Here is a 26,773-nt window from a genome sequence, read left to right as displayed (position 1 = left end):
TGTGGAGTGATAAATAAATTTGTTTAAGCTTTAAGGTGCTACGTTAACATAGCTGTTGATCTGGAAATAAGAATTAATGTAACAAACAAACGAAGCCGGTCAGTTAAACTTTATCACAGCGAGGAACCTATTGGAGAAGTCAGTAAATATGTTTTTTTAAATTTTATATTGTATATTTTCGATGGGAAACAAATGGAGGGGGCCACAAAAATCCTTTTCGCATCATGGCAATCACAGTGAGGGACCCAGAAGAGCAGTCAAATATATTTAAAACGATTTTTAAAACAAATTTTGGAATGTTTGGGGGACCACAAAAACTTCTTGGGATCCAGTCATGGTTGCAGTGCTTTCAGGTAACCAGGTTCTCTATCAATGAAACGTATAAAAGAAATCAAACAAGCATGTTGCTTTTTTCTGACAAGTCTTTTTAACTTATAGCACACAAAATTTCTGCAGATGTATTTCTTGTACTTAATTTTATATGCAATGTTTCTACTATATGTTGATACTAAAGAGGATGTTTTGTTCAGTTAATTGTATTTTATAGATTGTGGGGGGTTTGTATCTCTTGTTTAAAGATGTTTTCACTTATGTTGTGCACCGCTTAGAGTTTTATCTAACTAACAGTGGTATATACATGGTCTAAATAAATAAATAAATAAATAGATGGAAATGTGATGCTAAAGGCTTCACCAGATGCAATCACGTTCCTAAAGTTGTTATGTGCCTTCAAGTTGATTACGACTTATGGTGACCTCCAATTCCATGTGTCATGAACCACCCTGTTCAGATCTTGTAAGTTCAGGTCTGTGGCTTCCTTTATGGAATCAATCCATCTCTTGTTTGGTCTTCCTTTGTTTCTACTCCCTTCTGTTTTTCCCAGCATTATTGTCTTTTCTAGTGAATCATGTGTTCCCATTATGTGTCCAAAGTAGGATAACCTCAGTTTCATCATTTTAGCTTCTAGTGATAGTTCTGGTTTAACTTGTTCTAGCACCCAATTATTTGTCTTTATTGCGGTCCATGGTATGCGCAAAGCTCTCCTCCAACACCACATTTCACATGAGTTGATTTTTCTCTTATCCTCTTTTTTCGCTGTCTAACTTTCACATCCATACTTAAGAAATTGGGAATACCATGCCTGAATGATCCTGACTTTAGCGTGCAGTGATACATCTTTGCATTTGAGGACATTTCTAATTCTCCCATAGCTGCCCTCCCCAGTCCTAGCCTTCTTCTGCTTTCTTGACTATTGCCTCCATTTTGATTAATGACTGTGCCAGTGTCTTGATAATCCTTGACAATTTCAGTGTCCTCCTTGTCGACTTTAAAGTTGCATAAATCTTCTGTTGTCATTACTTCTGGACGTTCAGCTGTAGTCCTGCTTTTGTGCTTTCTTCTTTAGCTTTTGTCAGCATTCGTTTCAAATGATTACTGGTTTCTGCTAAAAGTATAGTATTGTCTGCATATCTTAAATTATTGATATTTCTCCCTCCAATTTTCACACCTCCTTCATCTTGGTTCAATCCCGCTTTCTGAATGATATGTTCTGCATGTAGATTAAATAAATGGGGTGATAAAATACACCCCTCACCTTTCCAATGGGGAACCAATCGGTTTCTCCATATTCTGCCCTTATAGTAGCCTCTTGTCCAGAGTATAGGTTGCTCATCAGAACAATTGTATGCTGTAACGCCCCCATAAAGTTACTTGGCTTTTAAAGGCACAGCAACGTAACTTAAGACTTCCTTCTGCGACAGCACTTTGAAAGAAAATCTGAACTGGAAAGTGAAACAGCTTTTTTTGGTAGAGGGCATGCACTGCAATGAAAGAGTGTGTTTTTAATCTTACTCTGTTATTCAGTCTGATATAGATTTCTACATGTGGCGCCTGCAACAAAATGTGCACTTGACACCGCAATGCACTAGAGTACCTGCCAGCCATCCCCTCCTCCAGGATACCCCATTCCATTCCCCTTCCACCGTCAGCTTTCTGTGGTGACTTGGATACATAAGGATCGGCACTAAAAGTGCAATCCAATACATGTGTACTCAGAAGTAAACTCCATCGGGTTCAATGGGACTTACTCCCAGGTAAGTGTGTACTGGATTGCAGCGAATGAACTGACCGTTACTCTAGCCCCGCATATGGCGGATTCTACTTGGAAACAGGCCCTGCGTAGAACGACTTTCTTTAAAATACCTCTTTGGGGACAATCCCTCGTAGGACATTCTTTGCCCGCCTCTTATAGCTTCCACTTCCTCCTATTGGCTACGCGGCTGCTACTACGGAGCTTCTGTGTGGATGTGACAGTTTGCTGAATTTAGGCCCATCCCCTTCCCATCGTTCCTATGGTTACGCGAGTTCACTCCCCCCCCCGTTCGCGTTCCGATTCTGGGCCCGGTTATCTTGAGATCCGGAGGTGCGGGGATGGAAGGCGGCGATGCCGCGGACCCCAGCCCCGGCACAGCGAGCATGTTCTCTTTGTTGGGGCTCAGGGCCGCCTTGCGGACCGTCCCCGAGGCTCCGACTCCCGGCTCCCTGGACTACCTGCAGTTCCCGTGGCAGTGCGACCACCGCGTGTGCAAGATAGTTAGCCGCCGCCGCCAGGCCGCCCGGCTACACCGCAAGGTGTGGCCTCTCGGCAAGGAGATCCACGGTGAGGGGCTGGGCGTGGAGCTGAAGCGAGGGGACAGCTAAGACCCGCTTCTCAGCGCAGCATGGCACCCCCGCACCAGTCCAGTTTTTCCACAGCTTGGGCTTGGAAGGAGATCCTCTGGCTGTCTACGTTTCTCTCTAAGCCTGGTCCTGTTGCATGCTTTGGCTCGGAAGGAAATTCTAATGGGTCCAGTGGGGCTTACTCCCATGTAAATGCATTAAGGGATTGCAACATCAGGGGGACCCCTCCCCCGGGGTTTACGTCCGCGTAAATATGCACAGGATTGGGCTTCAATCCTAAACATGTTTACTAGGGCGTAAATCCTATTGTACCGAATAAACATGCTTGGGATTTGCCTTTCACGCTTGTTCACGTAGTCAGTTAATAGGTTAAGTGTGTATAACTCTATATTGCAATTCTTGTGTTGCTTATTACTGTTTTTGTGGGGCTAAACTACCATTCTGAGCTCCCCTGGAGTAGTGTGATACCCATGCAAGTGTGAGACTGAGATACAGATCTGAAATAAGTAACACGACTGGCTCTAGCGATCTTCATCATACTGAAGGAGTTTTGCATGCTACCTGCCTTGATTGTGAGTGTGTGAAGTCTGATGCAACCTTACAGGGCAAGCCTGTTATGCATGCATGCATGCATACTCAGATGTAAGGCCCATTGTGTCACTGTGTCATAGGTAAGTTTGCATAAGGCCCAGGTGAAGTAAACTTCCAGCTTTTAAGACCTGACAAAATGACAACCAAAGAAGGAGGGGAAGGTGTAGAAGAGGGAGAGTGCAGAGCCTTCCAAATATTTCTTTAAAAAAACTTCACAAAATAATGAGACTATAAGACGGTATGAGAGACGGGAGAGGAAAGCAGCCTTGCTGCTGTTTGCACATCTATTTTTTTTAAAAATGGATGAGCACTATTGCTCACAAGTTGTACATCAGGGAAACACATGGCCTTCTAGTGGGGGTTTTTGGAGGGCAGCACACAAGAACCTGTAATGATGTTGAAATGCGAGAAATACCCAGTTAAGTGTCAATGGGGCTTGAGCAAACACATGCTACATAGCAGACACAATGAATAAGCTAGCTAGTGAAGTTTTTTATTTTCCAGGGTACAAAATACTGCTTTAACTTTTGCATGTAGACAGAAACAGACAACAGAATTAGAAATATTATTCATATAATCAAATACAACTTTTACCATATACATTAATATTAAACATTATCTTAAGTGTTGGTCCTTAAGCAATTATAAATATTTTCTAACCTTTTGGTGTTTTCTTCTTTGATTCCAATACTGTATAAATCTAACAAATCTAATACCCTCCTATGTTCCTTAAAAGTTGTAGAGCTTGATTGGGATTAACCCTGGTTGTGTACCTAATGTTTTGACTGTGGGGTCTGTTGGCAACTTATATCCCACAATCTCTTTTATCATATCAGTTAGACTAATCTGAATTTCTTTGCAAACCTACCAAATAAACCAGAAATCGGTATGAACCTGCTTACATCAACAATATACATTTGGTAACTGATACCTTTTTAAAATAGTCTGTATGCAGTATGATACCACATTTTTTTTTAAAAAAAATCAAACATTTCTAAAAATGTTCTACTTCTGAGTGCTCACAAAAATGCTGTGTTAGCCTTGTGAAAGGTGGGGACTGTGCACAGCAAATGAGAAATAAATAAGCATCAGTTTTGCAAATCCTGATTTATTCATTTTTTGTAAAGAGTCTAGGAGTTGGGCATTAAACTATTCTTGTTGCCCTATTCACTTTTCAATGAGGAAAACAAAACACCTGCTGTCCTTTTTCCACAGCTTTGAAACGGTTGAGAGAAGCTGCCAACTCTAATGATTTAGAAACAGGTAAGATTACATCATTCGGGCCCTAGTGTATATCTCAATGTGTTGTTGCTGTCTTCTGCATCAGTTCTGGTGATGTATGTCTTACGAGCTTGAAGCAGAACATGGTTTTCTGCATGGTAAAGAGACTGCTGTGAATTATGAACGTTGGTGGCTTCAGAACAGTGTTCGGAGTGTCCGATTCTTGAAAATCCCATTGAGAAGAGGACCTTTAAAAGGCTCTGTCAGTGACTTGAAGGAAATTAGTGGGCTGAGGAGGGATCTAGTGACCAAGCTGTAAGCTTTATTGAAAGCAGGGGTGGGGAACTTTTGCCCTCAGATGCTGCTGAACGACAATTCCCATAATCCTTGGCCATTGGCTATGCCAGCTGTGGCTGATGGAAGTTGTTGTTCAGCAATATCTGGAGAACAATGCCCCCCCACATGACTTAAAGTTTTTTTTACCCACTCTTCAGCTACAAGAGGCTCCCAGAGCTAATCAGTGATAAGAAGGTCCCTGCCCTCAGGCTTACAGTCTCAGAGATACAAAAAGAAAAAAGATGGGGAGGGAAAAGGAAAAAAGCAAACTCAGACACTAGTTCTTGGGTACAAAATTGTTCAAGGTGTTCTTTCAGGCAGTGGTCAGAGGGAGCAAGTCTCTGAGGCTGCTGTTTCTTTGGCAGACGGATGGGTCCAGGGGGTCTCCTTCTTGCCCTGATATTTATTTACTGAATTTACATCCCAGAAGGCGCCCCAAGCAACAAACAAGTGATAAAACACTAAAAACATCTTAAAAACAATTCCAACACAGATGCAGACTGGGGTAAAGTCTCTACTTAGAAAGCTTGTTGGAAGAGGAAGGTCTTCTTACTCAGAGGTGGGGGAAACAGCTTTCCAGTGGCTCTTGCTCCCTTGGCCAATGGCAGAGCCTTTCAGCTCTGCTATATATGTATTCCTCACACAATATAGCTTCTTTTCTCTCCTAGTTGCCCCTTAGCCACCCGTAACCAATTCCAGCTTATCACAGCACAGTGGCACATAGTCTGCATACTGTTATGTATGACATAGGGAAGAGGTTGAGTATAATCCAGGGAAGTGAAATCCTTTTTAGTCTCATTAGTTTATGTGAAACATAAGCCTGTGTTAAATCTCTCCCCGCCCCCATACAAATCAGAATATAAGGTGCTTAATGTTGGCTGAATTATGCTGGGAGAGATATCATATGAATTATTTTGTCTTGCACCAGAAGCAATTTCAGAATAAGAGGGCATAATGTAATATATGTTTGTGTAGCAGTAGTAATAGATAGAGATATTATTTATTATTTAGTTGCATTTCTAAACCGCCCTATAGCTAGCAGCTCCCAGGGCAGTGTACAACATGATAAAACCACAATATTTAAAATACAGCAAGTGTGTATTGCGCAGACAATATAAACATTATATAAACAAAGTGAAAGAAAACTAAAAAAAATAAGATTAAAAGCTTAAATACTTTAAAATGCCTGGGTGAAGAAGTGGGTTTTTACCTGGCGCCGAAAAGATGACAGAGAAGGCGCCAGGCGTATCTCATCTGGGAGGGCATTCCATAATTCGGGGGCCACCACTGAAAAGGCCCTAGATCTTGTTACTGTTCTCCGGGCCTCTGTATGGGTTGGGACCCGGAGAAGGGCCTTAGACGTCGAGCGGAGTGAACGGGTAGGAACATAGCGGGAGAGGCGTTCCATCAGATATTGCGGTCCAGTGCCGTTAAGGGCTTTATAGGTAAGGACCAACACTTTGAATCTGGCCCGGAAACATATTGGAAGCCAGTGCAGTTGGGCCAGAATAGGTGTTATGTGGTCGAATTTCTTCATCCCAGTAAGAACTCTGGCCACAGCATTCTGCACTAGCTGAAGTTTCCGAATCGTTTTCAAAGGTAACCCTACGTAGAGAGCATTACAGTAATCCAATCTAGAGGTTACCAGAGTGTGAATAACTGAGGCTAGGTTCTCCCTGTCCAGATAGGGTCGTAGTTGGGCTACCAGCCGAAGCTGGTAGAACGCATTTCGTGCCACCGAGGCTACCTGGGCCTCAAGTGACAGAAGCGGATCTAATAAGATCCCCAAACTACGGACCTGTTCCTTTAGGGGGAGTGTGACCCCATCTAGGACAGGTCTGACATCAACCATCTGAGCAGAGGGCCCCCCAACTAGCAGCATCTCAGTCTTGTCAGGATTGAGCTTCAGTTTGTTTGCTCTCATCCAGTCCATTATCGCGGCCAGGCAGCGGTTCAGTACAGCAACAGCCTCACCTGAAGAAGATGAAAAGGAGAAATAGAGCTGCGTATCGTCAGCATATTTCTGGAAACGCACTCCATAACTCCTGATGACCTCACCCAGCGGCTTCATATAGATATTAAAAAGCATGGGGGACAGAACTGAGCCCTGCGGGACCCCATACTGGAGCACCCAGGGACTCGAGTAGTGTTCCCCAAGCATCACCTTCTGGAGACGATTCTCAAGATAGGAGCACAGCCACCGCCAAGCAGTGCCTCCAACTCCTAACTCCGCGAGTCGCCCCAGAAGGATACCATGGTCGATGGTATCAAAAGCCGCCGAGAGATCAAGGAGAACCAACAGAGTTACACTCCCTCTGTCTTTCTTCCGACAGAGGTCATCATACAGGGCGACCAAGGCTGTTTCTGTACCAAGCCCCGGCCGAAAGCCGGATTGAAATGGATCCAGATAATCAGTTTCATCCAAGAGGGCCTGGAGTTGGCGAGCGACCACACACTCTAGAACCTTGCCCAGAAATGGAACATTTGCTACCGGCCTATAGTTGTTAAAGTTATCAGGGTCCAAGGAGGACTTTTTTAGGAGCGGTCGCACTACCGCCTGTTTCAGGCAAGGTGGGACCACTCCCTCTCGTAACGAGGCATTAATTACCTCCTTGGCCCAGCCGGCCGTTCCATTTCTGCTAGCTTTTATTAGCCACGAGGGGCAAGGGTCCAGAGCGGAAGTTGTCGCCCGTATCTGTCCAAGCACCTTGTCCACATCCTCGAGCTGTACCAACTGAAACTCATCCAATAAAACAGGACAAGACTGTGTTCTGGACACCTCATTAGATTCAACTGTTACAATATTGGAGTCAAGGTCCCGACGGATGTTTATGATCTTGTCTTGGAAGTGCCTCGCAAACTCATTACAGCGGGCTATTGATGGTAATATTGCGTCCGGAGAACCAGAGTGTAAAAGTCTCCAGACAACCTTATAAAGTTCCGCTGGGCGGTTACAAGATGACTGAATGGAGGTAGCGAAGTATTGCTTCTTCGCCATCCTCACCGCCTTCACATAGTGTTTCGTGGAGGCCTTCACAAGTGCATAATTACAGCCGTCGGGAGTTCGTCTCCATTTACCCTCCAACCGTCTCCTTTCTTGCTTCATCACTCTTAGCTCCTCGGTAAACCAAGGGGCCAATTGAGCCATGCAATGGAGAGGGCGCACCGGGGCGATTGTGTCAACTGCCCGGGTCATTTCCGTATTCCACAGAGTGACCAGGGTTTCGACAGGATCGTCAGTTTTATCAGCCGGAAAATCCCCCAGAGCCCTCTGAAATCCTTCAGGATTCATTAGTCTCCGGGGACGGACCATCTTAATTGGTCCTCCACCCTTGCAGAGGGGAGAAGACGATGTGAGTCTAAATCTCAAGAGGCGATGATCTGTCCATGACAAAGGAATAGATGTAAGATTCCTCACTCCCAGATCACCTTCCCCCATTCCAGTGGCAAAAATCAAGTCTAGAGTATGTCCTGACACATGCATTGGGCCAGCAACAAATTGAGACAGCCCCATGGCTGTCATGGAGGTCATGAAGTCCTGAGCCGCTCCAGAGGCGGCCTCGGCATGAATGTTGAGATCCCCCAATACCAAAGGTTTGGGAGATCGCAACACCAAGTCCGAGACCACCTCTGTCAGCTCAGTTAGGGAAGCTGTTGGGCAGCAGGGTGGACGGTACACCAACAGTATTCCCAGTCTGTCTTGCTGGCCCAACGTAATGTGCAGACACTCCAGGCCATTAGCCACTTGGATGGGGTGCCTAACAAGAGAGATGGAACTTCTATAGACCACAGCAATTCCCCCTCCCCGACTCTCGGATCTACCCAGATGCTGAACCGAATACCCAGGTGGGCACAGCTGGGAGAGATTAATACCTCCCAGATCGCTCACCCAGGTTTCGGTAATGCATGCCAGATCGGCCACCTCATCCATGATTAAATCATAGATGAGGGAGGTTTTATTATTTACCGATCTGGCATTAAAGAGCAGCAAATTTATCCTGACAAAATGAGGATCCAGATCTGCATAATGTATTTGCATCAGGAGAATAGCGAAGCATAATGCCACTGGAGTTGGCTTTAAAGTGCTGGTTTTGGGGAGTTCATAAAGGGCCATTCTGAGCAGAAACCAATTCGGGTCTCAGTAAATACATGTTCTCCCCATCTATGCTTTGTGTGATGTTCTTTCACTTCAGTTTGTTAAGAAAGTAACTGGTGTTGAACTGCTTGTCAGTAACCGTTACTGAAAAAGTCTGATTCTGTATGTGCTATGCATAGCTCTTCAGCACTTACCAGTATTTGAAACGTTTCCCAGAATCCATTGCACCAAACGGGTGGGGTATCCTCTGGCCCACAGGCCTAATTAGGCCCACCAGGCCTCTCGACATTTGGCCCACCAGATATTTTGACCAAGCCACGCCCACCTGACATATATCATGTCAGGAGTCGGGCAGGTAAAGAACTGGCTCAGTTGAAAGGGGTTTGCAGGCCAAACTCTGTGCAAAGGGCTTCGCAATCAGCTGACTGGTGAGTCTTGCAGAGGTGCTTTGTGGGCTGTGCATTTGCACTGTCCATCTGTCAAATTTGGTCCATGGTGGGTTGGGGGAGATAACCATCTAGCCCGCCGTCTGGATCTAGTCCCACACCCTCAGGCACAGAAACTGTGGTTCTAATGGGAAATGGCTGACAGAACAACTCTGTTAATGCTGTCTTGTTTTGTCTTCCTTGGTGGCCCCAGTGCAGCAGCTTCTGGAAGATGGGGTGGACCCCTGTGCAGCTGACGACAAAGGCCGAACGGCCTTGCACTTTGCTTCCTGCAATGGAAACGACAGTATTGGTAAGTCACATTGAAATGAGGTGGGACTGTCGACCTCTGACCCAGTTTCTCTGGGATGGATTGCTCATCATTTTCTGTTTGTCTTTAAGAGCTGTGCTCCTCAAAAGGCAATATCCATTTTGTAAACATCTCAGGTTTTCACCTGGGCAGCCCACCGCTCCTAGTATGTGGAAGGAAACTCTGGCCATAAATAGTTGGCATGGCCTGATACAGGGGAGGAGTAGGGTTGCCAGGTCGGAACCATCCAAAAACCTGATAAAATGGGGGCGGGCCCTAGTGATGTCACAGGGCGGGCCCTAGTGACATCATTAAACATGATACATTGTATCAACCACAGTTGCTTGGAGCATACCATTCAAAAAAAAATTCTCTGGAGATTAAAATAGAAATCTTACCTAAAATAGGGTGTTCCTAGGTCCATCTGAAGTGACAAGGTCATTCTTTCTCACAAGCTTAGGGTGATGCAAAATGGAAATGGACTGCCTTCAAGTTGATCCCAGATAGGGTCTTCATGGTAAGCAGTATTCAGACAGAGGTGGTTTACTATTGCCTTCCTCTGAGTCTGAGAGGCAGTGACTGGCCCAAGGTCACCCAGGGAGCTTCATGGCTGTGTGGGGATTCAAACCCTGGTCTCCCAGGTCACAGTTCAACACCTTTAGGGAACATTTAATCTAGCTTACTTGCTTCTGGCAAGAAGGGTTTACGTGCCCTCAGGCCAGGCCATTATTGGAAGAAAGGAGCTTAGTGTTGCAGAGATGTTAGATGGGAGCACAGATGGATGCCCCTGAAGGCAGCAACTGTAAACATGCTTATTAAGGAACTAAGCCCCACACATTTAATTCACTATTAAACTGCTACATCACACAATAATTTGCATTAATTAACTTATTTTGTAAAACCCAAACTTTCTTGTAGACCTGTAGGAGTTTCATAGGCACTAATGCAGGGGCCTAGTGGGTAATCCAGCCCTGCACACAAGTATGCCACAATGCTGCTGGAGGAGCCCTGTTGGATCAGAGTAAAGGCCCTTTATATCACAAGCTATATGGCTCTGTGTACCATTTGCTGGGAATCACAAGTGGGGACAGCGCTGCTGCACTCGGGTCCTGCTTGTGGGCTTCCCACAGGCATCTAGGTGGTCACTGTGCAAACAAGACGCTGGACTAAATGGGCCTTTGGCTGATCCAGCAGGGCTGTCCTTATGTTCTTCAAACCCAGCATCCAACCCTGGCCAGTCAAATGCTTCCTGTAAACTCACAACCAGACAGCAAGGCGATAGACCAGGGATTTGCAAACTCACCACCACCACTACTTGAACATTACTGAGGGTCTTGGCAGACCACTTAATGACTTTTTTGCCTGCTGAAGCAATTGAATGTTTTTTAATTGCATCAAGATGAAACGTCTTATAAAAGATTATCCAACATAAGAATAATCTTTTATAAAAGATAATAATGCTTGGGAAAATAGCAGGGAGTAGAAAAAGAGGAAGGCCAAACAAGACATGGATTGATTCCATAAAGGAAGCCATATGATTCCATAAAGGCATGCCTACCAAGATCCTGCTGTGCGTGCTTCTTGGACGTTCTGGACCTCGTCCCGGCTATCTACAGCAAGATAAAGATGGAGGGACAAGCACATCAGCTCTGAGAATTGTTCAGCTCACAGCTGCCGCCCCCTCTCTCTGAGGTCATGCAGCCCATCGCTCTCTCTGCCCCCTCTCTCTGAGGTCATGCAGCCCATCGCTCTCTCTGCCCCCTCTCTCTGAGGTTATGCAGCCCATCGCTCTCTCTGCCCCCCCTCTAAGGTTATGCAGCCCTCTCCCTGAGGGTCTTCAGCCCCTCTCTGAGGCTTATTCAGCCCTCTCCCTGGGGTTCCTCAGCCCATCTTTCATATATAAATATTCAATATATTTAGGTCTGAACTTTCACAGATTTATCTATAAGTCCTATTGATCTCTATAGGGCTGTATAGACATGTATAGGATTGTTCCATGAAAGCCTACATCAAAAACCATACATATTCTAATAACAGGCAGTGAAACATGCAATATTTTAATAACTATAATTATGATAGTTACAAATTGGTATTTTCTTTTAAAAAGTTGGTGTTTTGATTTAAAAAACTTAACAGTATGCAGGAAAAATGAAGAGTAAAACTACCCCCTTTCTACCAAAACTTCTATTGAATGTAGGCCTTAACAGGAAACAGTTTCAGGAAGTATAACAGACACAGCATGCCTTGCCTTGTTGCCAGTAAAAGGGAATTGCTTCAGTGGCTCATTTAATAAGTGTCATTGAAGCCATTTTCTTTCCCTGGCAGCAATGTGTATGTATGCCATTGTTGGCTTTAAGATATATAAAAAATACACACACAACACATCCAAGCAGCCTGGCCATGAGGGATGATGGAAAACATTCTGAGAAAGCAAACTGAGGAGGAGAGTATGTGATTTTTGAGAGACTTCTGTTAGGAAAATGTTTCTAAGAGCATCAGGCCCCTGTGAAAGTAAATATTTGTAGTGTCTTTAGCTACCTAGTTGTTGCTTCTTATCAAAGCCTCAAATTCCCAACCATCTTTTCCTCCTTCCATGCAGTGCAAAGGATGAGGAGGATTTTAGATGCATGACTTGTCTGTCTCAAGAGATAGCCCTGAGAATCACAATTCAACCTTCCTATTAAGAGCTCTGGATAGCAGTTACTGTTATTCCTTCTAATAGCTAAGTCAGGTGGTGACTACTGACAGCTGAAATGAAGCCACTGAGAAATAAGAGGGAGATATCACTGCTTACCTTTTGCAATAAGTGCCTGAGAGTTGTGTTTGGAATTAAAGAAGGACTAAGGGTTTTCACTGGTTGTCCTCTTCAGGGATGAGTCCCTTGTACAGCAATTGCCTGCTGGAACACAGGGAAGCACCTTTACATAATGCAACATGAAAGAGGCTTGTGGCTCACTGGGGAGCATATTGTTCCTTCTAGACTTTGTATGCCGAACCGACAGACAGACAGTCCCCCCCCTCTCTCTCTCTGTCTGCCTGCCTGCTCCTGCCTCCAGTCCCAACGGCCGTCTCATTCGAAACGATGAGCTCCTCCCTCCCAACGGCCGTCTCATTCGAAACGACGAGGTGCTCTAGCGGCCGCGATGGACACCGCAGGCACAGACTGCCTCTGGGTGGGAGGAGCGGCCGCCGTCACGCATGCGTGTGTCAATCACGCATGCGTGCCTCAGGCAGACGCTCAAAAGCCGGAGATCAACGTCTTCAAAGCAACTATGGCCGGAGACGGCCCCCTTTTGCCGGAGACTCCAGCAGAAAACCGGAGATCTGGCAACCCTAGGGAGGAGTGATGCTATGCACAGTGATATTCTTTGGGGGCATGCTGCCTGCGTACTGTAGAGACAGATGACCATGATTTGGGGAGCTTTGGTGTGTTTGCTGTGTCCATCAAGACAAACTTAAGAGGGGTCTGTTTGTCTTTTAGTGCAATTGCTTTTGGACCATGGAGCTGACCCAAATCAACGAGATGGACTAGGAAACACTCCCCTTCATTTGGGTAAGCATCAACCACCTGGAATGCAGCCATGTGGTCCCATTTGACCCTACTTGTCACTGTAGAACTCCCTGTTAATTTTTTTCCTATATATCTTTTTTCCTTCCTTTGTATTACAGTAACAACCTTTTTGCTCAAGATAACTACTAGGGATATTCTGGATTTCTTTAAGCTATGTACTTCCAAGGTTCCGCCTTAAGGAAATTGAAGCCAGACTGAGACTAGATTTTCTATGAGTGCAGGTAGGATTATCCTGGGTGTGGTATGGTGGCTATGAGTTATGGATCCAGGAGATTTGTGGCTCAAATCTGAACTTGGCCATGAGCTCACTAGGTAGCCTTACACAAGCGATATCTCTCTGGCTCATTCCCCTTCTGCTGTGGGGTTGGCGATCACTCATGACCGAGTAAGATTGTCTTCCAAGATAATTTGGTTGGAAGACGCCTGTGCATGAATTTGTTTTACGTGTGGAGATCAGCGCACGACGATCAACATACAGTCTTGACAGAAAAAGACTTTGATCGAATGGCAACGGTACCATGATGATTGGAAGTCTTTTATCTGATGCAGCCTTCATCCGCCTTCACAGCCATTATAACATACACATTGTTATCCTCCGCCTGTTCTGCCGTTGAGGACTTTCTTGGATCGTTCTTTGTCTGGTTCCTCCCCCTTGACCTTACCGCCATGGGTGACCCTCCTGGGAGCACATGACTCCCGACGGCATCGCTCACAGGGTTCATTGGAACACGCAAGCCCACTCACCACTACAAGGTGTATGGGGATAATGTTGACACATCTTATCAGGGCTGTTGTAAGGTTTACTGTGGTAATTTATGTGTGAATTGCATTAAACTTCAAAGTGAGTGCCAAGTGTTAATATTAATCTGGAAACTTATTTGGAGGATTGTGGGCCTGCAAGGATATAATTGAGGTACTAACTGTAAACCTGATGACTTTGGCAGAATCCTATGACTATGTGTTTTGATCTTTAAAAAGTTACATAAGCTTTTGCTTCTCCTTGTTGTGCAAATCCATTTGAAACTATGGGTGCAGGAAAGGCATTAAATGGTATAACTATGTTGCGCTGCAGCCAACTCGGAAGGGACAGGAAGGGAGGAGGCATGAGTTTCAGGCACCTCCGCAGCCAGAAGAAGCAGAGTTGGGGATTGTTGTGTCTGAGCAGGATCGTGTGGGAGGGGGGCAGCCTGCTCTCCAGCCAGTTCCCACGAGTAACGCCCTTTCCGAGGAGCCGAGCGCATCGCCCCCAGTTGATACAGAGGACTTGCGGGGGGGAACTTCAGAGTCAGTGCCAGCTCCTCCTTTACCAAGCAGTTCCCAGGAGGATTCCAGTGTGGCACCGCCCCCTGACCTCAAGCCCGTTGCTCGGGAGCAGGTGTCTTCAGATGAGCTGTTGGATGGGCGTCCCCTGTCTCCTCGTTCCCGTCGCCGCGAGAAACGGACAGGGCAAAGACAGGAATTACGAAGGAGTCAGAGATTACGTTCGAAAACATTTCCTATATAAGCCTGCCGCTCCCAGTGGGGGGTCGTTGAATCAACTTCCTTCACACGCTGCAGAGCATGTTTAGAGTATAGTTAGGGACTCTAGTGAGTTAGCGTAGGGTTTCCTATGAAACGCAATGCCTTTGATGTATCCATTACTCTAATAAAACGAGATTTACTTGCACGCACACTCCAGCCTCATTCTTTCGGCTCTGGACGGGACAGATTGACTCAACCACCATCCTTACTCGAACCTGTTCCCATGGCGGATGACATGGACCAGAACGGAGCAAGAGGGGGAGTACTTATCACCATGGAAGCTTTGTATGCCGAGATCCAGAACCTCCGAGTGACTACGCAAGCCCTACAAGCCGAGAACCAAAACCTCAGAGCCGCAACGCAAGCCTTGCAAGTGGATAACCAGAATCTTCATGCCTTGGTTGCCCAAGTCCAGGCTGCTCCTCCCGGGGCGGCAGCCCCTGTGAAGTCTCCAGTGGGGCTCCCCGTGTGATACGGGGGCCAGAGTGAACAGTTTGCCACGTTTCTAGCCCAATGTGAGTTGTACATTCAAGTGCGCAGAGCTGAGTTCCCAACTGATGATGCGAAGGTGGCGTTCATCATCAGTTTATTGGAAGGGGAAGCGGCAAAATGGGCCACCCCGTATTTGATTCGCAAAGACCAGATATTGCACCAGTTTGACGCCTTCAAGAATGTGATGGGGGACATGTTCCGAGACCCCCAGAGGAAGGAGACGGTTGCCCGCCAGGGACCCTGAGACAGGGAAGGGGGTCTATAGGGCAATACACGAATGCTTTTCGTGTTTTGTCTCAGGAGACGGAGTACAATAACCCAGCCTTGATGTACTTCTACAGAAATGGACTGAGTCCAGAAGTGTTGGATGAACTGGCGCGCTCCACACACCCCGACTCACTGAGGGGTTTGATTCAACTGAGTTTGCAGATAGACAGCCACTTAGAAGGAAGAAAGTTGGAGCGATGAATGAAGCCTTCACGGAGTCAGGTTACTGCTCCGCTGCCCCGTGTGCGCCCCGTGCCCAATCCTGGCATCCCTGCTGTGTCGGGAGAGGAGCCCATGCAGATTGGGGGGGCTAGACCGCGATTGACAGAGGAGGAGAGGGAAAGACGCCGGAGGGAAGGACTGTGTCTCTATTGCGGAAAGTCTGGACACCTCGCCAGAAATTGTGCAGCCAAAACCGGAAGATCCCAGCCGCCGGAAAACTTCACATCCCAGCTCTCGTAGAGGCTAGAGAGTTGGGGGGTGCTACAGACACTGAGCCTCCATTACAACCCCTTCCCTCCCAAGGGGCCCTTCTGTTGCCCATTCGCATCACCCTATCCTCAGGCGAGAGCTTCTCAGCCAAGGCTATGATCGACAGCGGAGCATCCTCTTGTTTCATAGACCGAGAATTGGCGCTACACCATGCTATTCCCACAAGAGAACTGAGTCAGCCGTTGGCAGTGGAAACTATAGATGGCCGGCCTCTGAAGTCTGGGGGGGTGACTCGGGTGACTGAGTCTGTGGAAGTGAAGGTCCCTGGGCATCGGGAAGACCTGTCATTCTATGTGGCGTCCTTGCCGCGTTTCCCGGTGGTGTTGGGTATGCCTTGGCTGGTTAGGCACAGCCCCATAATCTTTTGGGATGAAGCTGTGGTGGTTTTTACCTCCAAGTACTGCCATCAACATTGCCAGCCTGAAGAGGAGCCACGGGTGTTGGCAGGGGCGTCTCCCCCAAGGGAGATAACTTTGCCCACCAAGTATGGGAGTTTTCAGGACGTCTTCAATAAAAAGGAAGAGGAGCAACTCCCTCCTCACCGGCCCTATGATTGTGGCATTGATTTGGTGCCTGGGGCACGCATCCCCGCCGGGCGGATCTACTCTCTATCTGAACCAGAGTTGGCAGCGTTAAGGGAGTTTCTGGATGCCAATTTGAAGAAAGGCTTCATTCGCCCTTCACAGTCCCCAGCTGGTGCACCCCTGCTGTTTGTGAAGAAAAAAGGGGGGAGCTCCGTCCCTGTAATGATTATCGAGCCCTAAACCAGCTCACTATCCCCAACAGTTACCCACTGCCGCTCATTAGGGAAATGTTGGAGAGGTTGCGTTCCGCCAAAATTTTCACGAAACTGGACTTGAGAGGAGCTTACAACTTGGTGAGGATTAAGGCAGGTCATGAATGGAAGACTGCATTTAAGACCCGTTACGGTCAGTTTGAGTATTTGGTGATGCCATACGGGTTGTCGGGAGCACCTGGAGTCTTCCAAAATTTTATGAATGACATCTTTCGGGACTTTGTGGACCGCTTTATGATAGTGTATTTGGATGATATCCTGATTTATTCGAATACTCCCGAGGAACACGACTCGCATGTGTGTGCAGTGCTGCAGAAGTTCAGGAACACCGACTTTACGCGAAGCTGGAAAAGTGTGGGTTTGACCTAACCACGTTGGACTTTCTGGGGTATCGGATCTCTCCAGCAGGAGTAGAAATGGACCCAGAAAAAGTTTGTTGTGTACTCACGTGGCAACCCCCCAAGACGAAGAAGGATTTGCAACGCTTCTTGGGCTTTGCGAATTACTACCATTGTTTCATAGCCAACTACTCCCACCAAACCGCACCACTCACGGATTGCCTGAAGGGCTCAGGACCTTTCCAATGGACAGAAGCTGCACAAGAGGCTTTCGAGAGCCTGAAGCGAAGGTTTGCTACTGAACCCATACTACAGCATGCCGACCTGGGGCTCCCTTTTGTGGTAGAGACGGATGCGTCGGACGTCGCAATCAGAGGGGTTTTTTTGCAACCAGCCCAGAAAGGGGGAGAACTGATGCCTTGTGCCTACTTTTCCAGAAAGCTAACTGTCAAGCCCAGGATGAGACTCAGGAACCAGACCAGAGGTTGTAAGTAATTCGTGTTTTATTAGGGTAATGTCCAAACAAAGACTGCGTCTTCTCATGAATCAATACAGGGATACAGGTCCTGTGGCATTGGGAGAAAGTTGACAGAGCAAGGGGCTGCTTCCCGCCTGTTCTTTAAGAAGGGGCCAAACGGGCGCGCAACCTTTCACTCCTCCTTAACTGCCCCTCAGGTACTGCCCGTCTTCGCCCCCTTCTCTCCTGTCTTTTCAGCTGTCTGCGTGTGCGCGGTGAGGGGGGAAGCATCACTCCCTCCTCTTCTGAAGTTTCCGATTCCATTATGGGGGATAGGGGAGGGGCTGATGGTAAACTGTCTCTCCGCTTTTCTGCTGTGATCAGCCCTCTCTCTTGCTCTGAGCTGCTGAGAAGGGGGGGCGTGGGAATGTCCAGGGAGGATTCTGAAACTCCAGAGCTCTCAGGCTCCCCGTTGCTAGGCGACCCTATCACTGGCATTTCCTCTGTTTCGTCTTCACTCCAAAGGGGGGAAGTTCCTCCCCCTTCCCTCTGCCATCCATCTGAATCCCCTTCTGTCAACTCCCCGAGCCCCCCGGGACCCCAGCTCTGCCTCTCGACACTAACCGACTCTGAACAAAACTACACTGTGTGGGAAAAGGAGCTATTAGCCATTAGAGATGCCTTTGAAGCCTGGAGACACCATCTGGAAGGGGCGCAGCATGAAATTGAGGAGCGCATGGACCATCATAATCTAGAGAGTCTTCATACCGCCCGTAAACTCAATCAGAGGCAAGTGCGCTGGGCTCAGTTCTTCGCACGGTTCCATTTCAAAATTCATTATATCTCCCAAGCACAGAATAAGCGGGCTGATGCCCTCTCAAAGAAGCCAGAATTTCTGAGGGATCCCACCCCAAGACCATTACAGTACATAATCCCTCCCGAGCGGGGAGTAGTAGGGGCCTGCCAAGATTCTTGGGAAGCTGAAGTGCGTGAAGCACAACAACAAGACCCTTTCGTGCAGGAGCAGCGGGTCGAAGAGGGCGCATCACCCCAGGCAGAACAGAAGGACCTTATATGGAAGGATGGCATACTGCACCATCAGGAAGCTGTTTATGTGCCGCCCGGAGAACTGCGAGTGAGGGTACTACGTCAGTGCCATGACGCCCCCACGGCAGGCCACTTTGGGGTTTTTAAGACCATTCAAGCTGTCACTCGGGAGTTCTGGTGGCCCAAGGTGAAGAAGGACGTAGAGCATTACGTTCGCTCTTGCCCCACTTGCATGAGGGCTAAACATGCCACTGGGAAGCCACCGGGGCTACTGGAACCCCTTCCTACTCCAGGAGGACCTTGGCGAATGATTACTATGGATTTTATAATAGACCTTCCACCTTCGCAGGGGAAAACCACAGTTTTGGTGGTCGTTGATGCCTTCTTGAAAATGGCTCACTTCATTCCGTGCGCAGGGCTCCCAAGCGCTCAAGACACTGCCAAGTTGTACGTGCAAAATGTGTATCGGCTGCACGGTCTGCCAGACAGCCTGGTTTCCGATCGGGGCACACAATTCACCTTGCGTTTTTGGCAAGCGTTTGGAAGTTGCTGCAAAGTGAGTTGAGACTGTCATCCGCCCATCATCCCCAAACGGATGGGCAGTCCGAGAGGGTCAACGCAGTGTTGCAACAATATTTATGTTGTTTTGTGGGGTATCAGCAGGACAACTGGATGTCCTACCTGCATTTAGCAGAATTTGCCTATAATAATGCTGTGCATTCGCACATGCAACAGACTCTTTTCTTCGCCAATTTTGGCTACCACCCCCGAGCCTTCCCTGCCCCAAAGGACAGTCTCTCAGTCCCAGCCACTGAGGATTACTTGCAGGAACTTCACGCTATGCAACAGCTACTCCAAGAGCAACTAGAACAGGCCAAAGCGGATTACAAATGCGCAGCTGACCAGCATCGGAGAGAGGGGGACCTCATACGAGTGGGAGACCAGGTCTGGATCTCTACACGTTTCCTAGCTATGCCTGGCCGGTGTCGTAAACTGCAGGATCGGCGTGTCGGGCCCTTTGAGGTGGAGGCTCAGATTAACCCCGTGGCTTACAGACTAAAATTGCCGCCCACCTTCAAGATGCACCCAGTCTTCCACAGGGCATTGTTGACCAAGGACGCTGCCCCCGACCCTCACCGTCCACGAGTGGAGCCCGCACCGCCGTTGTTGTTAGAGGGGGAGGAGGAATACGAAGTAGAACAGATTTTGGACTCGTGAAAACGCCGAGGGCGTCTTCAGTACCTGATTCATTGGAAGGGGTACGATCCAACTGAACGTTCCTGGGAAACAGAGGAGAATGTGCACGCTCCGACTTTGGTGAGAGAATTCCATGAGGCTTATCCAGAGAAACCTAGACCTCAGGGGTGGGAAGGGTTAAAGCATGGAGGGGGGGATGATGTTGAGCTGCAGCCAACTCAGAAGGGACAGGAAGGGGGGAGGCATGAGTTTCAGGCACCTCCGCAGCCAGAAGAAGCAGAGTTGGGGATTGTTGTGTCTGAGCAGGATCGTGTGGGAGGGGGGCAGCCTGCTCTCCAGCCAGTTCCCACGAGTAACGCCCTTTCTGAGGAGCTGAGTGCACCGCCCCCAGTTGATGCAGAGGACTTGTGGGGGGAAGCTTCAGAGTCAGTGCCAGCTCCTCCTTTACCAAGCAGTTCCCAGGAGGATTCCAGCGTGGCACCGCCCCCTGACCTCGAGCCCGTTGCTCGGGAGCAGGTGTCTTCAGATGAGCCGTTGGATGGGCGTCCCCTGTCTCCTCGTTCCCGTTGCCGCGAGAAACGGACAGGGCAAAGACAGGAATTACGAAGGAGTCAGAGATTACGTTCGAAAACATTTCCTATATAAGCCTGCCGCTCCCAGTGGGGGGTCGTTGAGTCAACTTCCTTCACACGCTGCAGAGCATGTCTAGAGTATAGTTAGGGACTCTAGTGAGTTAGCGTAGGGTTTCCTATGAAGCGCAATGCCTTTGATGTATCCATTACTCTAATAAAACGAGATTTACTTGCACGCACACTCCAGCCTCATTCTTTCGGCTCTGGACGGGACAAACTACCAGCTTGGTTATATGTCCCATCGCTTGTAATGTCTCATGAATCTTCACCTTGTATCTTTTGCCAGCTTGAACAGAATATATCCCATAATCTATTTTTTTAAAAACCTTGTTGCACTGTGAGGAAAAAATACGTAAATGTACCTCATTTGCAGTATGTATTCTCATCACTGAATATGGAAGCGTTAGATATGAAATTCTAGACTTCTTGATCACAGCCCTTTGCAATAAAATAATAATAAATATTTATGAAAGTGTTGTACTTACATTGAGCACATTTGCATGTAACATTTAATCGTGGTTAATGCTACATCATCACAAGCTGAGCTAAACTTTAGCCTCACATACTCCCCATCCCCCACCGATTCCTCTCTCCTCTTCTTGAGGACTAGGAAGATTTGTTGTTGTTGTTGTGTTAAATTTATATCCAATCCTTCCTCCCAAAGGAGCCAAGGGCAGCAAATAACAAGCAATCAAACAGTTAAAACATCTTTATAGCATTTAGCCACAGTTACTTTCCATTTCCCCTAATCTCAGTTTACCATTGTTTACAAACCAGGGACTGTGGCTTTATCACAAACTCTGGTCAGTTTCATACAGACAGGCTTCAAACAAAGTCAGCTTTGTAATCTTATGTTATGAAGGCAACTTGTTTAACCAGAATTTGTGGTAAAACACAATTTAGGGGTTGGCATAGGACGACAATATCAGGAGAAACTGATGGTAAATGCTGATGATGCCCTTTTTCTGGCTCTGTGGAAGGAGGCGACTGGGAAGGGCACACACCTGAGACTGCTTGGGCTTCTTCTGACTCATGCATGTAGCACTAAACCATGGTTTAAGGTTACACATTATCTCTGGAACCTTACAACGGTATTACTGTCCCCATATTGCAGGGCTGAAACAGTACTGGCTTACTTAAGTCTGCCTAGTGATTCAAAAGTGAGGTTTGAATTGGGGGTTTCTCAGCTTTCACTCTTAGCATTTTTGCAGGAGTGCCGTATGGTAGCCTTTACCCCAATGAGGCAGAGTCTGTCTCCCCAAAGTTACTGTAAAGCACTACTTAGTTGTGTGTCTCGTGTTTTCCCTCCCCAGCTGCCTGCACGAACCATGTTCCCATCATCACCACCCTGCTCCGTGGAGGTAATGCTTCCTCTTGGTAAAACTACAAAGCTGCCTTCTCCTTTTGTTGTTGTCATCTGTAGGGGCCCGGCCTCTTTAAAACACTCCTTTTTCCTCTCTGTGCACATCTTCCAGGAGCTCGAGTAGATGCCTTGGATCGAGCTGGAAGGACTCCTCTGCACTTGGCCAAATCAAAGCTCAACATCTTGCAGGAGGGCCTCTCACAGAGCCTGGAAGCAGTGCGCCTTGAAGTAAAGCAGGTGGGGAAGTGTGTTCTTGAGGGGAACAGCTGGCCCACTTTTCTGAATCTAGCATCGCTTTCAGTGCTCCCTAGAAGATGGTTGGGAGGGGCAGGAAGACACTGTATTTGGGTACTGGAGAGTTGGTAACCTGAGAATCAGTGGCTTCTAGGTCGTGGAAAGCTCTGTATCAGCAGTGGGCAACATATGGCCCTCATCCCAATTTGATGTGGCTTTTTGCTTAAACACAAAAGCCCTCTGCAAGCAGTCAGCTCAGACTTAAGGGGAGAGCAACCTGTCCTTCCCCCAGCAGCCTGCTGGAAGACAGGGAAGAGAATGAAAGGTGTGGCAGGCTTTCATTTCTCCAGCCTACCTACCTGTGACCCCAACCTGTTCCAGAATGTAAAATTCTGTGGCAATGTATTGCAAATATTATCTTCTAAAGTCTGCCAATTAAGCATATTTGTCTAATATGCCTAATTGTTAAGCATGCTTAATTTTTAGTATTTGCAGAAGGGTCCCTTTTTGGTAGCTCTGCCTTTGTCAGAAGTTTGTTTCAAATCATTCAGATGTGGGGAAATATCTTAGCCGTGGTAGCCCCTAAGTTGTGGACTTCCTTTTACACCGAGGTGCGCCTGGCACCTTCACTGTATAACTTTCATCTTGTGTGGAAGACACATCTCTTTACTGTGGCATTTGACACCTGAGAGTTTTTTGGTGGTGGGGAGATATTTAGAACCAACCCTGATCTTCTGATTTGAATATTGTAAATTGTTTTAACTATGTTTAATAATGTATTTTATATTGTTGTAACTCTCTCTGGAACCTTGTGGGAAAGAGTGGGGAAGAAATATAATAATAATTAATAATAATAATAGAGTTTGGTTGCAAAACATGAGTCTCCTGTGCATCAAAGTTTCTTGTGGTACAGGCTCCCTGGAGAGCCCTTCTGCGGAGGAAGACATCTTCTACCTGCTGTTAGATTTAACATGCATATAAAATAGGGGCAAAGTCCAATCTTTACAGTAGCAAAACACTGTGTTGCTCTGGAAAGTCTATTTTGTTGTTCCATGTATTAGTGGAAAAACCACGGCATCTGCCCCCCAGTTAGGGTTGGATTTCTTTTTTATTCATTCTGGGTTTCCCCCCCTAGATCTGTTTCAATTTTATTTAAGTTCCTCAAGAGCTGTAGCAGATTTGCTTAAATGTTGACCCTGCCGTTAGACGTCTGCAGCCTCTCTATTGCTCATAGCAAACCTCATCTTGCCTATGCTGCTTGTTTCAGATCATCCAGATGTTGCGGGAATACCTTGAACGCCTTGGGCGTCATGAACAGCAAGGACAGCTGGATGACCTTTGTACCAGACTACAGATGACAAGCACAAAAGAGCAGGTGAACGAAAAAGGTTTTTTTCTATATTTAAATATTTGAGTTTTAAATACATATTTCAGTATTGCAAAATGACAGTGCCTTTCAGAGACTCCTGAAGGGAAGCATAAGGCTTCTTTTTAAATAGTGTACTATTTAATAAACAATAGTTACCAGAACTTTTTAAAAGGTCTTGTTTAATACTACTTCATCAAACTGGGGACTATGGGATGCTCTCTATTATTAGAACATAAAATGGCTTAAGGATGAACAAGTTCAAGGTCCACTGGTATTGTTGGAGAAATTTTAATTTTACAGACTATACTGATTTCAATGGGGCGCTGCCTATTCCAGTTACATGTGGTTCTTACTGTTAGAAGCAGTGCCATAACAGTTTCTCTGTGAAAATAAAAATATGTAGTAGCTTTGGCTCAAACTTGAAAGAAAAGCTATTGTCCTGATTTTTTTTTCATTGAATCTGGTACAGAAAGCCAGTGCATCTCTGATCATACAGATTCTTTAACCTTAGTCTTTTTGTCAGTCCTGATGAATTGGGGAACCAAATTTTAGTTTGTGATTTTAGTTCAGGAATGGGGAACATTTGGCCCTCCAGATGTTGTTGAACTACAATTCCTTCAGCCCTGGTGCACATGGCTAATGGCCAGGGTTGATGGGAGTTGTAGTTCAGCAACATCTGGAGGGCCAAAGGTTCCCCACACCAGTTTTAGTTGATGAATTGTATTGTTTTTAAAGCTTGCAACTCTAGCAGTTAAAAAGTTATCATTATTGTCAGAATCCATACATCCTGCTTTTCCTGACCTCACTCTCTCACCCATTCTTCAAGGACTCTTTGTGGAAGTCCTTCTCTTCACTCTCTGTCTTTTAGTAGTAGAAATTTCTTTTGCTTTCGGAGTCTGTAGCTTGACAGAACAATACAAGTCCCATTTTTCATTAATAAATCCTAGGATCTCACAAGTTTGCTTTCCTGTTCTACATTTTGCTTTGGCTCCTATAACAAGTTGTTTTGTTTGTTTCTCTGGTAGGTGGATGAGGTTACTGACCTCCTGGCCAGCTTCACCTCACTCAGCTTGCAGAAGCAGAAGCTAGAGAAGAGGTAACAGGCTTTTCTGCTCTTTTCTCAATCAGACGGAGAAGCTTCAGGAGAAGGAGCAAATGGAGCTCTTCTGCAAGACTTCAAACCTGCTACTGCTAGTACCAAGCACGCTTTTCCTATTGAATATACATGAATGGTCCAAAGACTTGTTGGGCCATTGTTGCTGCCTTGGACACTTCCTTCAGGACAGGAGGTTAATGCTGAGGTTCTGACCTTGGGGGACAAAGGGCCATTTTTAATGCATCAGGATGACTATTTTAGTAAGTGGGGTCACATTTTGCAGGAGAGTTGCCCCATTATAAGAAGACTGTCCTTTCAGAAGTATCTTCAAGGTCCTGTAAATGACAAAACTAATGTACTTTGAGCACATTGGGGGAAATGACAGCTGCTGGGCGTATCATCATACACAGCTTAATCTGATTTTCATTCCAAGTATGTTAAGGACATGAATTTTTGAGCAGTTTTATAGATGGTGGGAGGCTGCTGAACAACTAAATTTTAAATGGGGGCAGTATTTTGAACTGAAAAAGGGCTGAAAGGCCAGCAATACTAGCATTGCCCACTGCTAAGATACAAAAGAACTCTTTAACCTCTTTCTGCCTCCCAAATAGCTACAGAGGTTTTGACAGAGTTCTTCCTTTATGCCCTTCCTTATGAATCTGATCACTCTCAATTCCTGCCTTTTGGTTCATGAGCAGGAGTTGGTGGCTGAGTTGTGCAAGGAGAGAACTCTGTCAAAGCCTCTTGTCACTCATACTGAGAAGGCAAGTCAGAGACTTAAAGAGCTCCTTGCTTGTATCTATCTGCTAGCAAAGAAGAAAGCAGCTTTTGCATAATAAGGGGCTCCCTAGGACTGGGGCCTAATGAAGGGCTGCAGTGAGCCCCCAGGCTACCAGTTGCCTATTCCTACTGTATGGTTCCTTCGACTTTCTCTCTCCCTCCCTCCTCCCTGGTTACTTCTCTCTTCCTCTGCCAGTTAACATTATCTGTTCTAGAAAACTAGAGATGGAAGGAGCGTACAGCACACTGGTGTTGCTCAGTGCTGCTTCATACACTACTTTTCTTCCTTCAAAGTCCTAGGACTTACTCAGAAGTAACAGCAAACCACAATTTGGTGAGTTTGGATGCAATGACAAATCATGGTTTGTTCTAAACCAAGAACAGAAGCTTTAAATCTCTACACACACAAGAAAGGGAGTGGGGAGAAAGTGATCCCAAGGTTTGTGCTCATAGCAACAAACCAAGCCAGTAGTCTCCATGTTGCATTGCATGGATATTGCAATAAAAGGGTTGCTTTTCCAGTGCGGGTGCATGCATTGGACAGATGATGCTTTCGTGATAACGCTGCTGTATTTAGCTGTGGCCATGGAAATGTGTCTCTTCCTGTTTGTGGTTGCCTAAGTCGTAATCAACTTGAAGGCATATAACAACAACAACATTTGTATCACTGATGTGAGGATAGCTTGCTTTCTCATTCTGGGGTTACATTTTTTTCAAAAGAGGATAAGAGAAGAACTCGTCTTGCCTGATATATGCCAGCCCATCAGACTAAAAGTCCTCAAGGATATTGTTGCCTCATAACAGCGTATTTTGACTTCAGCCAGCCCAAGTTTTTAATAGGAGGGGGCATACTTACCAAATCCATTCTTGTGGTCTGTTTCCTGTATCATTGAAATTCCAAGACTGTTTTAGGACCTTGAGCCTAGCAGGCTATCACGATAGCCTTTTTTCTTTAAGTGTGCTGCTTTTGTGGCAAACGGCATAACTGGATTCGTATCTTTAAACAGAAGTCAAAATCTTGGATTTCACGAGCTAAACAGCTGTGATAGGAGAATACTGAATGCTCAGGGGAGGAGAGTTTGGGACTGATTTGACTCTGACCTTGCCGGAGGTGTCACTGTGAATACGAAGAACTTTATTCCAATGTGCAAGGAGGGTGAAAGGCAATTTGAACTTTTCCACTGTAAACGTCAATAAAATGCTGTCTTGCTTTCAGGGTGACTTTGGACATTTCTGTCTGCCTTTTCTATTCCCCCCCCCTCTTCTTCTGTCTGTCTGGGGCCTGAAGGTGGACTCTGTAGTTTCTTCACTTGAGCAAACATCACTGAAATGAAAGATGACAGTGCCTTAATGCCTTTTTGCCTTGTGCTCCAAGGCTGAGGCAGCCGGTAGACCTGATGTAATTTGCTGCCTCCGCCTTGTGTTTGTGCCTCCAATCCCATTGTTCCAACCTCCTAACTTTT

The 26,773-nt window shown here is 46.5% G+C and overlaps 1 protein-coding gene across 3 annotated transcripts; it reads left to right on the top strand.

Annotated features, from left to right (window-relative positions):
* Positions 1-163: 163 nt before the first annotated feature.
* ANKRD54 (ankyrin repeat domain 54) lies at positions 164-26,525 on the top strand. 3 transcript variants are annotated; one of them, XM_061639094.1, is made up of 8 exons: positions 164-353; positions 4,486-4,533; positions 9,563-9,661; positions 13,140-13,211; positions 21,782-21,829; positions 21,944-22,068; positions 23,333-23,440; positions 24,460-26,525. In XM_061639094.1, exons 1-8 carry the CDS (start codon positions 335-337, stop codon positions 24,532-24,534), a joined length of 594 nt encoding a protein of 197 aa, XP_061495078.1. In that variant the 5' UTR covers positions 164-334; the 3' UTR covers positions 24,535-26,525. The 3 variants fall into 3 exon arrangements, with proteins under 3 accessions (XP_061495078.1, XP_061495077.1, XP_061495076.1); XM_061639092.1 differs by lacking the exon at positions 164-353 and adding an exon at positions 2,299-2,659; XM_061639093.1 differs by lacking the exons at positions 164-353; positions 21,782-21,829 and adding an exon at positions 2,295-2,659.
* The last annotated feature ends 248 nt before the right edge of the window (positions 26,526-26,773 follow it).

This window comes from Rhineura floridana, chromosome 8 (assembly GCF_030035675.1).
Source record: "Rhineura floridana isolate rRhiFlo1 chromosome 8, rRhiFlo1.hap2, whole genome shotgun sequence".
NCBI lineage: Eukaryota > Metazoa > Chordata > Lepidosauria > Squamata > Rhineuridae > Rhineura > Rhineura floridana.
This window is presented reverse-complemented; position numbering and strand designations above follow the sequence as displayed.

Coding starts and splice junctions, on each gene's coding strand:
- ANKRD54 (XM_061639092.1), top strand. CDS start 2,431: ATGGAAGGCGGCGATGCCGCGGACCCCAGCCCCGGCACAGCGAGCATG. Junction 13,212..21,781: donor AAACACTCCCCTTCATTTGG/GTAAGCATCAAC, acceptor TTCCCTCCCCAG/CTGCCTGCACGAACCATGTT. Junction 22,069..23,332: donor TGCGCCTTGAAGTAAAGCAG/GTGGGGAAGTGT, acceptor TGCTTGTTTCAG/ATCATCCAGATGTTGCGGGA.